The sequence below is a fragment of the Mandrillus leucophaeus genome, unplaced genomic scaffold (assembly GCF_000951045.1).
Source record: "Mandrillus leucophaeus isolate KB7577 unplaced genomic scaffold, Mleu.le_1.0 Scaffold325, whole genome shotgun sequence".
NCBI lineage: Eukaryota > Metazoa > Chordata > Mammalia > Primates > Cercopithecidae > Mandrillus > Mandrillus leucophaeus.
Window position 1 is genome coordinate 1,428,555 of NW_012103421.1, and position 12,451 is coordinate 1,441,005.

The 12,451-nt window shown below is 56.5% G+C and overlaps 1 protein-coding gene and 1 pseudogene across 2 annotated transcripts in view; one reads left to right on the top strand and one right to left on the bottom strand.

Moving 5' to 3' along the window:
* Positions 1–4,345: 4,345 nt before the first annotated feature.
* On the bottom strand, positions 4,346–5,263 carry LOC105545323 (annotated as a pseudogene).
* Positions 5,264–10,837: 5,574 nt separating this feature from the next.
* IGF2 (insulin-like growth factor 2) overlaps positions 10,838–12,451 on the top strand; it is an 8,729-nt gene continuing 7,115 nt past the window's right edge. The window contains exons 1-2 of one of the 2 annotated variants that reach the window (XM_011988220.1): positions 10,838–11,215; positions 11,773–11,937. In XM_011988220.1, the coding sequence (XP_011843610.1) occupies positions 11,776–11,937 (162 nt within the window). In that variant the 5' untranslated portion in view covers positions 10,838–11,215; positions 11,773–11,775. The remainder of the gene's footprint in view (positions 11,216–11,772; positions 11,938–12,451) is intronic. The other variant, XM_011988223.1, reaches the window with a different exon arrangement.

Here is a 12,451-nt window from a genome sequence, read left to right on the forward strand (position 1 = left end):
CCCAAATTGCAGAGTCCCCCTCCAGAGTGCCCCAAATTGCGGTGCCCAAGACCTTTGGGTTATGCCACTGTAATTCTAGAAATGGCCGCCAGGTGTCAGCATAAGGCCACTTAAGACACTAAATGGCGAAGGCTTGGTGTAGATTTCTGGGGGTTCCCAAGACCCTCATGCGTGAACAGGGGTGAGCTGAGCCTCTCCCAGGCCTAAGAGGCAGTGGATCAAGGAGGTTTTTCTATGTCACGTCCCTCACTCCTGCATCACAGTTTTTGTCCGTTTCACAGTGCCTCTCACCTGTCTCCATAAAGCATGTGTACCCCCGACCTCTGCGTGGAAAATCTGTGGAAGGTAGTGCTGTGGGATCACAGCTCTCACACCCCAACTCACTGACCCCCAATGCCTCTAGTCCTGTCTCGGTGGCACCATGGCTGAGCTGCTCCCCGGGGGCCCTTTCTATCCTGACCCCTTCTCCCTGCTCTCCTTCTGTTTACACACCCTGTGTTACAAGATCCTGATGGGATAAAATAGCCTCGGACTAGAGTGAGCTCCTCCTGGGCCCATCCAGAGATGGACTTTCAGTCCAGGGCAGAGTTTGGATTCAAGACACCATTGTGGGACTGGGAGGCTCCGGGTTGCCAGGAGTTTGAGCCGTGGGCTGCTTCCCTTTCAACCCCTTAGTTGCCCACCTCCTCAACCTGGGAACTCTTCATTTGGGGGGCATCCCATGAAATCACTTCATCTGGCTTGGTGTCAGTCCTTCACTCTCTCTAGGTCCATCTGCAGCTTGGAAAGTCCCAGCCAAGCGTCTCCAGAGGGCTCTGGCTGTCACTCTTTGCAACATTTGGGCATCTCGCAGCAGACGCTGGGGCCCGCACGTGCTGCAGGGCCTCTAAGCTGTAGAGCTCCAAAGCAGAGCTAGAGCCAGCAGGATCGAGGGCTGCTTCATGCTGACTTCCTTGTATCTTTGTTTTGTTTCTTTCCCTGAGTCTTTGTTTTGTGTCTTCTCTTCTTGTAGGCTTGAGGAAGAGGTGTCAAATCCCCAGTAAGACTTGGTCTAATCCAGTGGGTGATTCTTTCTGAACCCACCCTGAGCTGCTACCAGCTCCGAGTCTGTGCTTTAGCTGGAAAGACTGTGAACCCATTCAGTGCTCTGGACCTGACAGGGTCATTAGCATCCCTCCCCACCCAAAAGCCAAGTGAAAACTCCCATTTTCTCTCCTCCCATGGGAGGGCATGGCTCTGGGGCATCTACATCTTATTTGAGACATCCTCCAACACACCCCAGATTTTAATCCCCTTCAAGTCTAATTCTCTTCCCTGTTGAAATCCTTGTTATCCCCACTAGATGTCCTATTCCTCCATCTAATGAAGGGATTTAAGATGAGGGCTTGAAAGAAAAAGGGAAAGGGGACAATTAAATGCCAACCCAGGCTAGTAAGCTAAACACACTGAAGGTGGTTGGGGTGCATGGGTGTTGGGAGGGTGGGGACTGGCGGCTCTCTGGAAAGTACACGTCTTTGCCTCTTGCTGTGTCTTTGCTTTGTGCCTGGTCTTCCTGCAGGCTTGGGGAAGACGTTAGAAATTTCCAGTGTGATTTAGTCCAATCTGGTGGGTGCTTCTATATGAACCCTCACCCTGCTGCTGTCAGCTTTGAGTCTGTGCTTTGATTAGAAAGGCTGCAAACCTGCCCAATCACCCCATCCAGGAATGCCTGCGAGTGCCACTTACAGCAGTATCATTAGAACTTAGTACCACACGTGGACTGCACGAGGTCAGATCAGACATGAATAGTGAGGTGGAAAACCCCCAGCTAGGTCCCTTGTCCATGGAACATAGAAGGACATAACTGTACTAGGAACACCTAAAATCCAATTTTTCTGCTCATTCTTGAACCCTGCTTTTCCCCCCTTATTCCTCCGCCATTTTACCAGTGCCACGCCCACCAACATTCCAGGGTATCAAGTAACTGCCAAGTGTCACTCTAAGTAGAGCTACACCCACTCCCCACTACCTCCACATAGCCCCCACCTCCTGGCTGGCAGGGGGCTTCTGGCTTATACCCATGCCCACAGGCGCCTTTCTGCCAGGTCAGAGGTGGGCCAAACCTCCATCCCCTAATGCACCATGCCCTGGTGCTGGAAAGTGCCTGAGCCAGCTGCCCCAGCAGCCTCAGCACTACCAAGTTGGCACAAAGCTCCCCAAATTTGGAGGGGCTCAGGGAAAGGAGTGGAGGGGAAGAGGAGGTGAGGGGCGAACCCATCATTTCAGTTGGCATTTGAGCAGGTGCCATGCTCAGCAGAGATGAGGCTATCCCATCTGTAGGGGCTGCATTCACATGCACACTCTAAAAGTGCCCTTCGTTTCTCCAGCCTCAGCCTTGTCCCCCTCCTCCTCCTCCACGTCAACCTGGCCAGAGGGTCTGGACGCCAGAGCCAGACCACCACCTGCTTTGGTGGCGACTGCTAATATTGGCCAGGCTGGCAGATCATCATCCAGGCAGTTTCGGCAGAGAGCCTTGGGCACCAGTGACTCCCCAGTCCTCTTTATCCACTGTCCAGGAGCTGCGGGGATTGCGCAGAGACTAGAGTACAGGTAACTGGGCTCCCATCCCTTGAGTGTGGGAGAAGAGCTGCATTTTGAGTGTTCAGGCATGGGTGGGCCCGGAGCTTGGGGCAGCTGCCAGGATCCTGGTTTCTGAAGGAGGGGAAGAATTTCTGCCACTGGAGGGTCCAGGGAAGCCTCCTGAGAGCAGCCTCCACTTCAACTTCGGGGGTGGGGGGTGGCAGGGAAGCCTGAGAGCAGCCTCAACTTGGCGGGGGTGGCGGGAAAGGCCATTGTGGAGAGGGTTCTTCTATAGGGCTGCACAAAGCCACCGAGGCTTTTGCAAGGAAAATAGGTTTTCCTTTACTAATTCACCAAGCAAAATGGGAGGGGTAGGGGAGGAGGGCCAGGCGGCTCTTCCCAGCGGGAACACACAGCTGTCTTCACAAGTGTAAAGGGAAGAGTCTTTCTGTGTGAAAAATTTCCTCCTGTTGCATCCCCCACCCCATTCCCAGAGACAAACAGGAGACTTTGCAGAGGAGCCAGGGGCCCGAGATTCTGGTGCAAATATTTTATTGTTTTTTATATATATATATACACACACACACACATACATACATACACCATTTTAAAAGTAAAGCTTCCCTCTCTCCCACCTCCCTATGCCTCCTGACCACCAGCAAGAAATTGGACAGGAGACTGAGGAGAAAGGCCAGGAGCGGGCAACAATGCCCCTCCGTGTCCCCCCCAGGTTTAGCTTCTCTCCTCCTGATGGTGCACCTGGTCCCCCTTGCCACCCTCTCAGCCTCCCTGGCACACAGAGGGGCCTTGGGGCCAGGGCAGTTTCCCTGGGAATTCTCATTCATGCATGAAGTTTTTCTTTCTTGCGCCCTGGACCCAGACTCCTCAATCCACCCAGGGTGGTGTCTGTGGGGAGCGGATTCATTTCCCCAGGAAGCACAGCCACCCCTCCCTCACTGGCCTCGTCAAGGCAGAGCTGTGCATCCAGTGGCTTTTGCCGGGCCCCGCTCCTTGTCTCCTTCCAAGGTGGGAGTGTTTGGAGGTGCAGGAGGCTTTTCATATTCTGTGCTGTGACCCCTCAAGGTGGGCCATTTGTGGGCAGCCCTCTACCCCCAGTGCCAGGCGGAAGCCCATCCTGGCCCAGGACCTGGGCAGCCTGTCTAGCAGAAGGATTTCAGCCTCTCCATCAGCACCAGAACGCCCTTTCTAGGCAAACTTCTCACCACTTCTACCTTCCCTTGGACTTTGAAAAAGGGAGCTCTAGGCAGGGGAGGGGCTCGAGGGGGAGCCACTGCTCAAATCCTGACAAGGTGATCCGAAGGCAGCCGGGGAGGGGAATGGGACAGGGCTCAGGCTTGGTGTGTATGGGGGGGCTTTGCTTTTAAAAGAGACCGGCCGGGCGCGGTGGCTCACGCCTGTAATCTCAGCACTTTGGGAGGCCGAGGAGGGTGGATCACAAGGTCAGGAGATCGAGACCATCCTGGCTAACACGGTGAAACCTCATCTCTACTAAAAACACAAAAAATTAGCTGGGTGTGGTGGCATGTGCCTGTAGTCCCAGCTACTCGGGAGGCTGAGGCAGGAGAATGGCATGAACCCGGGAGGTAGAGGTTGCAGTAAGCTGAGATTGCACCAATGCACTCCAGCCTGGCGACAGAGTGAGACTCTGTCTCTAAATAAATAAACAAATAAATAAATGAGGTAATCTCAGCAACATCTTTTTGCTTTTCCCCAGGGGCCGAAGAGTCACTACTGAGCTTGTGTGGGCGGAGGTGAATTCCAGCCCCCAGCTCCAGGCCTCCGAATCGCTGCCGGCTCAGCCCCCTGCCCAGCCTGCCCCACAGCCTGAGCCCCAGCAGGCCAGAGTGGCCAGAGAGTCCAGTCCTGAGGTGAGCTGCTGTGGCCTGTGGCCCAGGCGACCCCAGTGCTCCCAGAACTAAGGCTGGCAGCCAGTCCCAGTCCCAGCCCCAACTGCAGAGGCAGAGAGGTGAGTGTCTCAGGCACCCTGAGGCCTGGCAGAGAGGGCCACAGGCTTTGTGCAGGGGTCTTCAGACTGGGATCGCCTGCTTCTGCAAGCAGCTGTGGCTCAGAGAGGCTGGTGTGGATTCTGAGTCACACAGCTGGGATCTGGAGTTCTGTGGTGGGCTCCAGGTGTTTCTAGGGGCCAGAGCAGGTGTGGGCAGAGCAGGCTTCCTGCAGTCTCCACAGCACTGAGGTCCTGGCAGGGGAGCTCCTGGGAGAGGAAAACAGGCAGAGAAGGGGAGAGGGGCAAGGAGAGAGTGGGCAGCCAAGAGGGAGAAGATAGGCAGAAAGTGGATAAAGGGGGGAAAAGGGGAAAATATATCAGTTAGGAATAATCTGGAAACCCAAGGAAAGCTGGGCTCTGCTGGGGGCTGTGAGACCCCTGGGTTCTCCCCGCCCCAGGCTGCTGGCCGTGGGGTCTTGCACCAATAGCCTAACCTTTCTGTCTGTCCCTATTTGTCAAAGTGGGTGACAGTCTCAGGCCTCCTGGCTGTTCAGAATTGAGGCAATAACCAGAGGCCTTCTGAGCAAAGGGCCTGAGGGGCTCCGGCGTCAGGATCCCATTGTGGTCAGGAGCCTGCGGGGCTTCCTTTGTGTGAGGAGGGTGGAAGGTGGCTAGAAAGGCCCAGCCAGTGGCCTCTGCCTCAGCCGGAGGGAGCTCTGTGGGGGTGGCTGCACCCATTCACTGGTCAGGCACTGGGGTGACGGAGGAGGTTCCAGGACTTGGGGAGCACTGGAGGTGGAGGCACATGGATTGGAGTCCCTGCACCTGCCCCATGACAGGGGCCTCCCTCGGGGCCTGCAGGGAGGGACCCAGCAGTGGACTCTTCAGGCCGGTTTGCCCAGAGAGAAGCCAGGAGTGCTCTTTCAAAGCTGTCTTCAGCTTAGACACTCAATAAAACAGTAACACAGGGGCGCCATCTCAGTGCTTTGGAGCGTGTACCGTCTGAACCCCTCTCCCAGGGCCCTCTCCCAAGCACCCCAACCTGGACCCATATCCCCCACGTACTTTTGGCTTTGGGTGGGTCGAGCAGCCTTTGGGTGGTCTGTGCTGCCTGGCGTGGAGGCTTCCAGTTTGGGTCCTCCGTCGGACTTCCCAGTCCAGCCGGGCTGACGCCAGCAAGCGTGTCCTTCGCCAGAGAGGGGAGCGAGCGCAAGGTCAGCGCCCTGCAGGGGGTGACGGAGGGGCGCTCTGAGGACCCTTGGAGAAAGGAACTGGGTTTGTAAACTGCTGGGCTTGGTCCCATGGACGGGTGAGCGGTTAGCTCAGAGCCAGAGCCGGGGAGGAAACGGGAATGAGAAAGACCCACCGCAGGCCGGTGAGCGAGGGGATGTGCGGCGGCCACAGGCTGAGGCTGGGGTATGGGCCAGGCTCCGTGGGGTGAGTCTGAGTCCTTGAGGGGATGTTCATTCTCTGTGGAAATTGGGTTTGCCAGTGGAGAGGAGACCAGCGCTGCCCTGGTGAGGTGCTGGGTCAGGGCTGGGGGAGGGTGCTGCTTGGGGCTAAAGTTCTTGCCAGCCAAGCTCTGGGCGGGAGGAGACCCCAGCCCCCTCCCAACACCCTTGGACTGCTGGCGGGACCCTTCCTACCTCCGGGGTCTGGAAGTAGTAGGGAAGGAGCCGGTCTTGGGGAAGAACCCGGATGCTGGTCTTGGCTAGGGGGCAGCCAGTGTGCTCTTTGAGTCCCAGGGCAACCCGGGTCTGCCCCAGCCTCCAGCCTGCCCTGGTCACTTTTGACTAAATAAGGAGAGTACTCAGCAGGCAGCCCCGTGAGGGAGGGGGAACATGTGTGTCCCCCTACTTCCCCACCTGCTCCTCCCTCCCTACAGGGCCACTACACCCTGCTGTGGACACCCCAAGGTGACCTCAGCCTTCTTCCTACCTCAAAAAGTCCAGGCATGTGTCTCCAAGCATGAGTGGTGGCTCCTTGGGGGAAGGCACCTCTGCAGGGTAGAACAAGGGGAAGAGACCCCCAAACAGGTCACTAGTGTAATTGTCCCCAGCACCCCCAAAGAGGAGGAGAGTCCACAACTCGGAACTGGGGCTCTCCCCCAGTGCCCATCCTGTCCCCAGCCTGGGAAGCAGGCGTGGAGGAAAAGGAGTGGGGAGCCCAGAGCTGGCCCTGGGGGCCCTGGTTTTGTCAATGACAGGAGCCTCAGCAACCTAGTCTGCTCTCCCAGGATCCAGGTTTGCAGACAGGCACTTTTCAAATGCTCCTCACCTCCAAATTTACAAGTCACCTTGCAGAGGAAAACATCAACACAGTCGGGGATTCTCTGCTGGAGGCTCCCTGTTCTATAGACACGGGCGGGAGCGGCCAGAGAGCTGGGAAACGGGGAGGCTGCAGAAGGCTGGTGGGAAGGGGGCCAGTGATGGGTGGGGGTAGATGGGCCAGATGTTCTTGGAATGGGACTTGGGGGTGATTGATGCAGACAGAAATTTGAAGGGGACATTCCCATGTGTCTTGTGCTCTGGGTGGAAAATGGACTGTTTTTCATGGTGGGGGGGTTCTCTCCGTCTTGCCAAGCTAATGTGAAAGAGATGCCTCACCCTGCCCAGCTCCCCACACCTGTCCAAGGCTGTTAACTTCTGCCTCCCCAGTGCCAGGCTTTGAGATGCCCCCCTTCTAGCGGGGGTCCTCCTATGGGGTGACAATGGTGACAAGCAGTGCCCACTGTACTTGCCCCAAGATCCCACACCATTCTGCTGGTCCCCAGCGGTGCCCCCTCTCTGGCAGTTCCCCCACCCACCCCACAGGTCCCCTTAAGGCCACTGCCCCATCGCCCGACATTGCCCAACGCCAAGGGGTGACCTTGTTCCTGCTGACGGTGCGGTTGGGCGCCTGCAAGCGGGTTTAATATTTGCCTTTAAGGAACTGGGCTTTCCCCAGCCTGAGTGGACAGGCTTTCCCTGAAAATTCGCTTGGAGAGAACGAAAAGAGACGCCTGGCACCCCAGCGGCGTGCAGTCCTGCACCCCCCTCCCCACCGGCCCCGTGTTTCTCATTTTCCTCCCCACTTCCTCTTCTCTTCAGTGTTACCCAAACAAAACTGGTTTCACCCTTGTTTGGTGCTGGCGAAGGCCCGAACGGCGCGCGCAAAGCTCCGAGGCGGGCCGGGGGTGGCCGCCGGGGGTGCTCCGGGCCCCCAAGCCAAGCCGGGGACTAGCCTGCCCCCGGTGGCGGCTCGGCCGCGGCTTCGCCTAGGCTCGCAGCGCAGAGGCGAGTGGGGCGCAGTGGCGAGGGGAAGCCTGCGGACCTCCCACGCGGGGACCGAGCAGGTAGCTGGGAGTCCCGGGAGCTCCCGGGAAGCAGCGTGCTGGTCGCTCCCTCGCGGCCTTTGGGTTTCTTCCTTCCACCCAGACGCCCGCTAAGCTCGGGCTGCCGCCACAAACGCGCTCTCCGTGTGGAGAAGGCAAAGAAAAAGAAAAGAAAGAAAGAAAAAACCCAAAGACCGAAAAGCAGAATTTCAGCCGGCCGTGCGCGCCAGGGCGCTCCGCGCTACCTGCCCGCGCCGCCCGCGCTCGCGTTCCCCGGGGAGGGCGCCAGTGCTCCGCGCGCGCCCCAGTCAAGGTGAATCCCGGGCAGCGCCTTCCTTCCGCGGCCCGGGAAGCTTGAGCTCAACAATTAGCCTTTGATCCTCGGGGGATCCCAATCCACTGAACAACTTCCCTGCTTTCCCCAAACTCGGACATTTTACTTGTTCTGGGATCCTCTAAATTTAAGCATTGCTTCCCAAGTCTTCCAAATATATTCAGCATTTCGACGGGTCACAAGAATTTTCTTGGACATTAATTTCCGGGGACGTCAAAACACACCAGCCCGGGCTGGCTTTTCCAGACTTACACTATGTCGCCTGGGTCCCCAGATTTGCTTTCTTCCAGGCTCTGGACAGTTTTATACACCCCTCCCCAGGTCCCACAGATTTACAGACTACTAACCCGGGTTCCCTAATTTTAAAGACGAAGCCCTTGGTCCGTGGTGGTCGCGCTGACCAATTTGCCTGGTTCCCCAGGATGTGGACAGTGCCCTTTCCACACTTGGACATTGTTTCCCAAACAAGTGGACCTTCCCCCCATAATTTTGAAAATTAACTCCAGGGTCTCCTAAGCTTACTGTTTCCCCCACATTTCCGCCCCATTCCGCGCCCCCACCCCACCCTTCCCCTTCACCTCAGCATGGGACATTTGCTACTTAGTTCTGCAAATTTATTCGCGCTAACCTGGGTTCCCTAAATTTTACACGTTGAATCCCAAGTCCCTCAGGACACTGAGCAGGGCTGGAAGGTTGGAACCCTCAGAGTATGAAAATTCCTTCCCATACCTTCCCCCAAATTCGGGCATTACACCCAGAGCACATTCAATCCTTTTCTGAATCAAAAACGACCTGCCCTCTGATTGCCTGAGTTTCATAAAATGGAGAGAGTTCCCCAATGATTCCCAAAACCTATTGAGAATGTTGTGGGTGTGTGAGTCACAAAGCTTTGCGGCATTAATGTCTATGGCTCTATACGCTGCTTGGCTATGAATCAAGTCCGTTACGTGTAGACACTGCCACTCAGGTCCCTGGAACACACTGAGCAGTTACCAGGAGGTGCTCAAGTGTGACCCAGGATTCTCCAGGTCCCCCAAATCACACAGGGTCTCACCGGTCCCTCTGGGCTAAACCAAGCACAAAAGAACCCTTTGGGCAGAGGCTATTTTTATTTCTGTTATGCCAGGTGTTGCTAACGGCCCCAGCTCCCAAACATTCTGAGCATTTTCTCTGCATCACAACATTGACTATTAAACAATTCTCTGGGTCCCAGGAGCTTCGCCACAAGAATCTTGCTTTTCCAAAATTCAGGCATTGGTCTGAAACCGCAATGGCCAGGATCACACTGGACCCTCTTCCTGGTCCCCCATACTTGGATGTTCTGGACGCGGCTCTCCAGGCCCTCTAGAAATATTCGGCATTGCCCTCGGATCAGAGGAAGGCACCGATTTCTTGGGCTCCAACAACCCACTGAGTCATCTGAAAGTTAAGCAATATTTCCTTCAAACACACTGTACACTCCCTATCACAAAATCTGAAAATTCCTAAGTCCTAAGACATAGGAACGCTGAATCTCCTTTCTCAAAAACATACATACCTAAAACGTACAAGTCCTCCAAGGACTATGAGTGACTTCCCTAGATCTTTAGATTCAAAAGTGATTTTCCTGGAGCCCCCAAATTGAGGTATCGTCTCCCAGCCTTCCAAGCAAATTGAGATTTTTTTCCCTTCACAAAAACAATTGAGGTATTTTTTAAAACACTGATTTATGAGTCTCCTGACTTTATGATCTCTGCACTGGGTCCCCCTACATTTAGAAAATGTTCCATGGACCCCCAAAGCACACTAAAAAATGTCCCTGGGTTCCAGAAATCCCAGGCATGAAAAAACCTGTGACCTGTAAGTTTCCTAGCTACTAACCAGGTTCCCAGACATTTAGATATCAAATCTCCATTGGGTAATTTCCAAGTGTCCCAAAAACCTGAAACGTGTTTCACTGGGGCTTCCCTAAATGCAGACACTGTCCAGGAAAATATATAGCATTTTTCTTATTTACCAAAAATAAACTAATGGAAATAATTTAAAATTTGACATAGAAAAAGAATGCTGATTTTTTTGTTTGTTTTCCCCAAATGTACTGATGACTCTCCAGGCTCCCCCAAAATTTAGACAGTGCTTTCTTCCATCTCTGAAGGGCATTAAAATGTTTCCCTGAAGCCACAGTAATTATGAAAGTTACTTTTCTCCGCATGCTGCCAGCGTCCAGGCGACTAACTTGTATTCTTAAGATGTGAAAATTAATCTCAGCTTCCCTCTAACACACCAAGAATGTGTTTGGATCCCCAAAATGTGTCCCTTGCTTTCATCTGCCAATTTTAGGCAATGTGCCTCTTAGGCAAAACTCCCAATTTCATATGGAGAATTTCCTTTAACTACCCCTCCTCAAAAATTGGTCTGGGATTTCCTGGGTCCCCCAAGCTAGCTGGCCCCTATTTTAGACCTCTTTCTCTATGTTCCCAATTGCATGGAGCAAGTTCCCTCATCCCCCAAACCTGTAATCTATTTTTGTGGAGTCTCAGGTTTAGTCATTAATCAAGGTTCCCACATTAACGGAGTCCCCGGGGTCTCCTCCTCCAGGACACCCATTCGCTAAGCCCGCAAGGCAGAAAGAACTCTGCCTTGCGTTCCCCAAAATTTGGGCATTGTTCCCGGATCGACGGCCGCCCACTGCAGCTTCCCCAACCCCGCGCACAGCGGGCACTGGTTTCGGGCCTTTCTTTCTCCTACGAAGTCCCCAGAGCAACTAGGATTTGGGAAATATCTCTCTAGCGTTGCCCAAACACACTTGGGTCGGCCGCGCGCCCTCAGGACGTGGACAGGGCTTCCCTGCGTCCAGGAAAGCGACCGGGCATTGCCCCCAGTCTCCCCCAAATTTGGTCATTGTCCTCGGGTCTTCCAACGGACTGGGCGTTGCTCCCGGACGCTGAGGACTGGCCCCGGGGTCTCGCTCACCTTCAGCAGCGTCCACCGCCCGCCACAGAGCGTTCGATCGCCCGCCGCCTGAGCTCCTGGTGCGCCCGCGATCGCAGCCTCCAGCCTCGCGGTGAGCTCCCCGCCGCGCCGGTCCCCGCCGCCTCTGCGCCCCTGCCCGGCTCCCGGCCCTCATCTGCTGCTGTCCCGCCGGTGCTGGCGCTCGTATCCGGCTGCCGCCGGAGAGGCCGGCGTGGGGCACGGGACCCGGCTGCGGACTTGAGGCTTGGCGGCTGCGCTCGCTCCAGCTGGGCGCCCCGAAATCCGCGCCACTTTCGTTTGCTTATTGCAAAGATCTCATTTGTGGGGAAAGCGGCTGGAGGGCCCCTAAGTGGGGCGGGCAGGGGGCTGCGGAAAGGGACGCGGAGGAGAGGCGCTCCCGCCGGGCGGTAAAGCGTCTCTAGCCCGCGGGCCTAGGACTCCGCCGGGAGGCGCGCGCGGAGCGCGGGCGAAGTGATTGATGGCGGAGCGAGGGGGGCGAGGGGGGCCCGGGGGGCGCGAGTTTCCGCCGGCGGCCCCTTCCCCTTAACCAGGCTTTGGCGGCGGGGGGCTGGCGGGGTGCGGGATTTTGTGCGTGGTTTTGACTTGATAAAAATCACAGTGCTTTCTTACATCGTTCAAACTCTCCAGGAGATGGTTTCCCCAGACCCCCAAATTATCGTGGTGACCCCCGAGACTGAACTCGCGTCTATGCAAGTCCAACGCACTGAGGACGGGGTAACCATTATCCGGATATTTTGGGTGGGCCGCAAAGGCGAGCTACTTAGACGCACCCCGGTGAGCTCGGCCATGCAGGTAGGATTTGAGCTGTGTTTCCCGCCCTGATTCTCTCTCCTTTGGCGGCCGGAGCCCCGGCAGGCTCCAGGCCTGGCCCAGATTCGGCCTGGCCCAGCCGGCCTTCCGTGCGTCCCGCACCTGGCGGGGGCTCCGGGGCTCCAGCGCGGCACCGGGGGGCGCTCGGGATCTGGCTGAGGCTCCAAGCGCCGCGTGGCCGGCTCCTCCTGCTAGGGCAGGTGGCGGCTGCGCGCCCCGCCCGAGCCCAGGGGCCCCCTCCGCCGCAGCAACCAGCAAGGATCCCCCGATCCAGCCCCGAGCCACCTGCATCTGCACTCAGACGGGGCGCACCCGCAGTGCAGCCTCCTGGCAGGGATCTGGGAGCCTGCCTGCCCCTGCCTGCCCGGAGACCCCAGCTCACGAGCACAGGCCGCCCTGGCACCCCAGAAACCCTAGATGGGGCCCCTGAATTCTCTAGAACGGGCATTCAGCATGGCCTTGGCGCTCTGCGGCTCCCTGCCCCCCACTCAGCCTC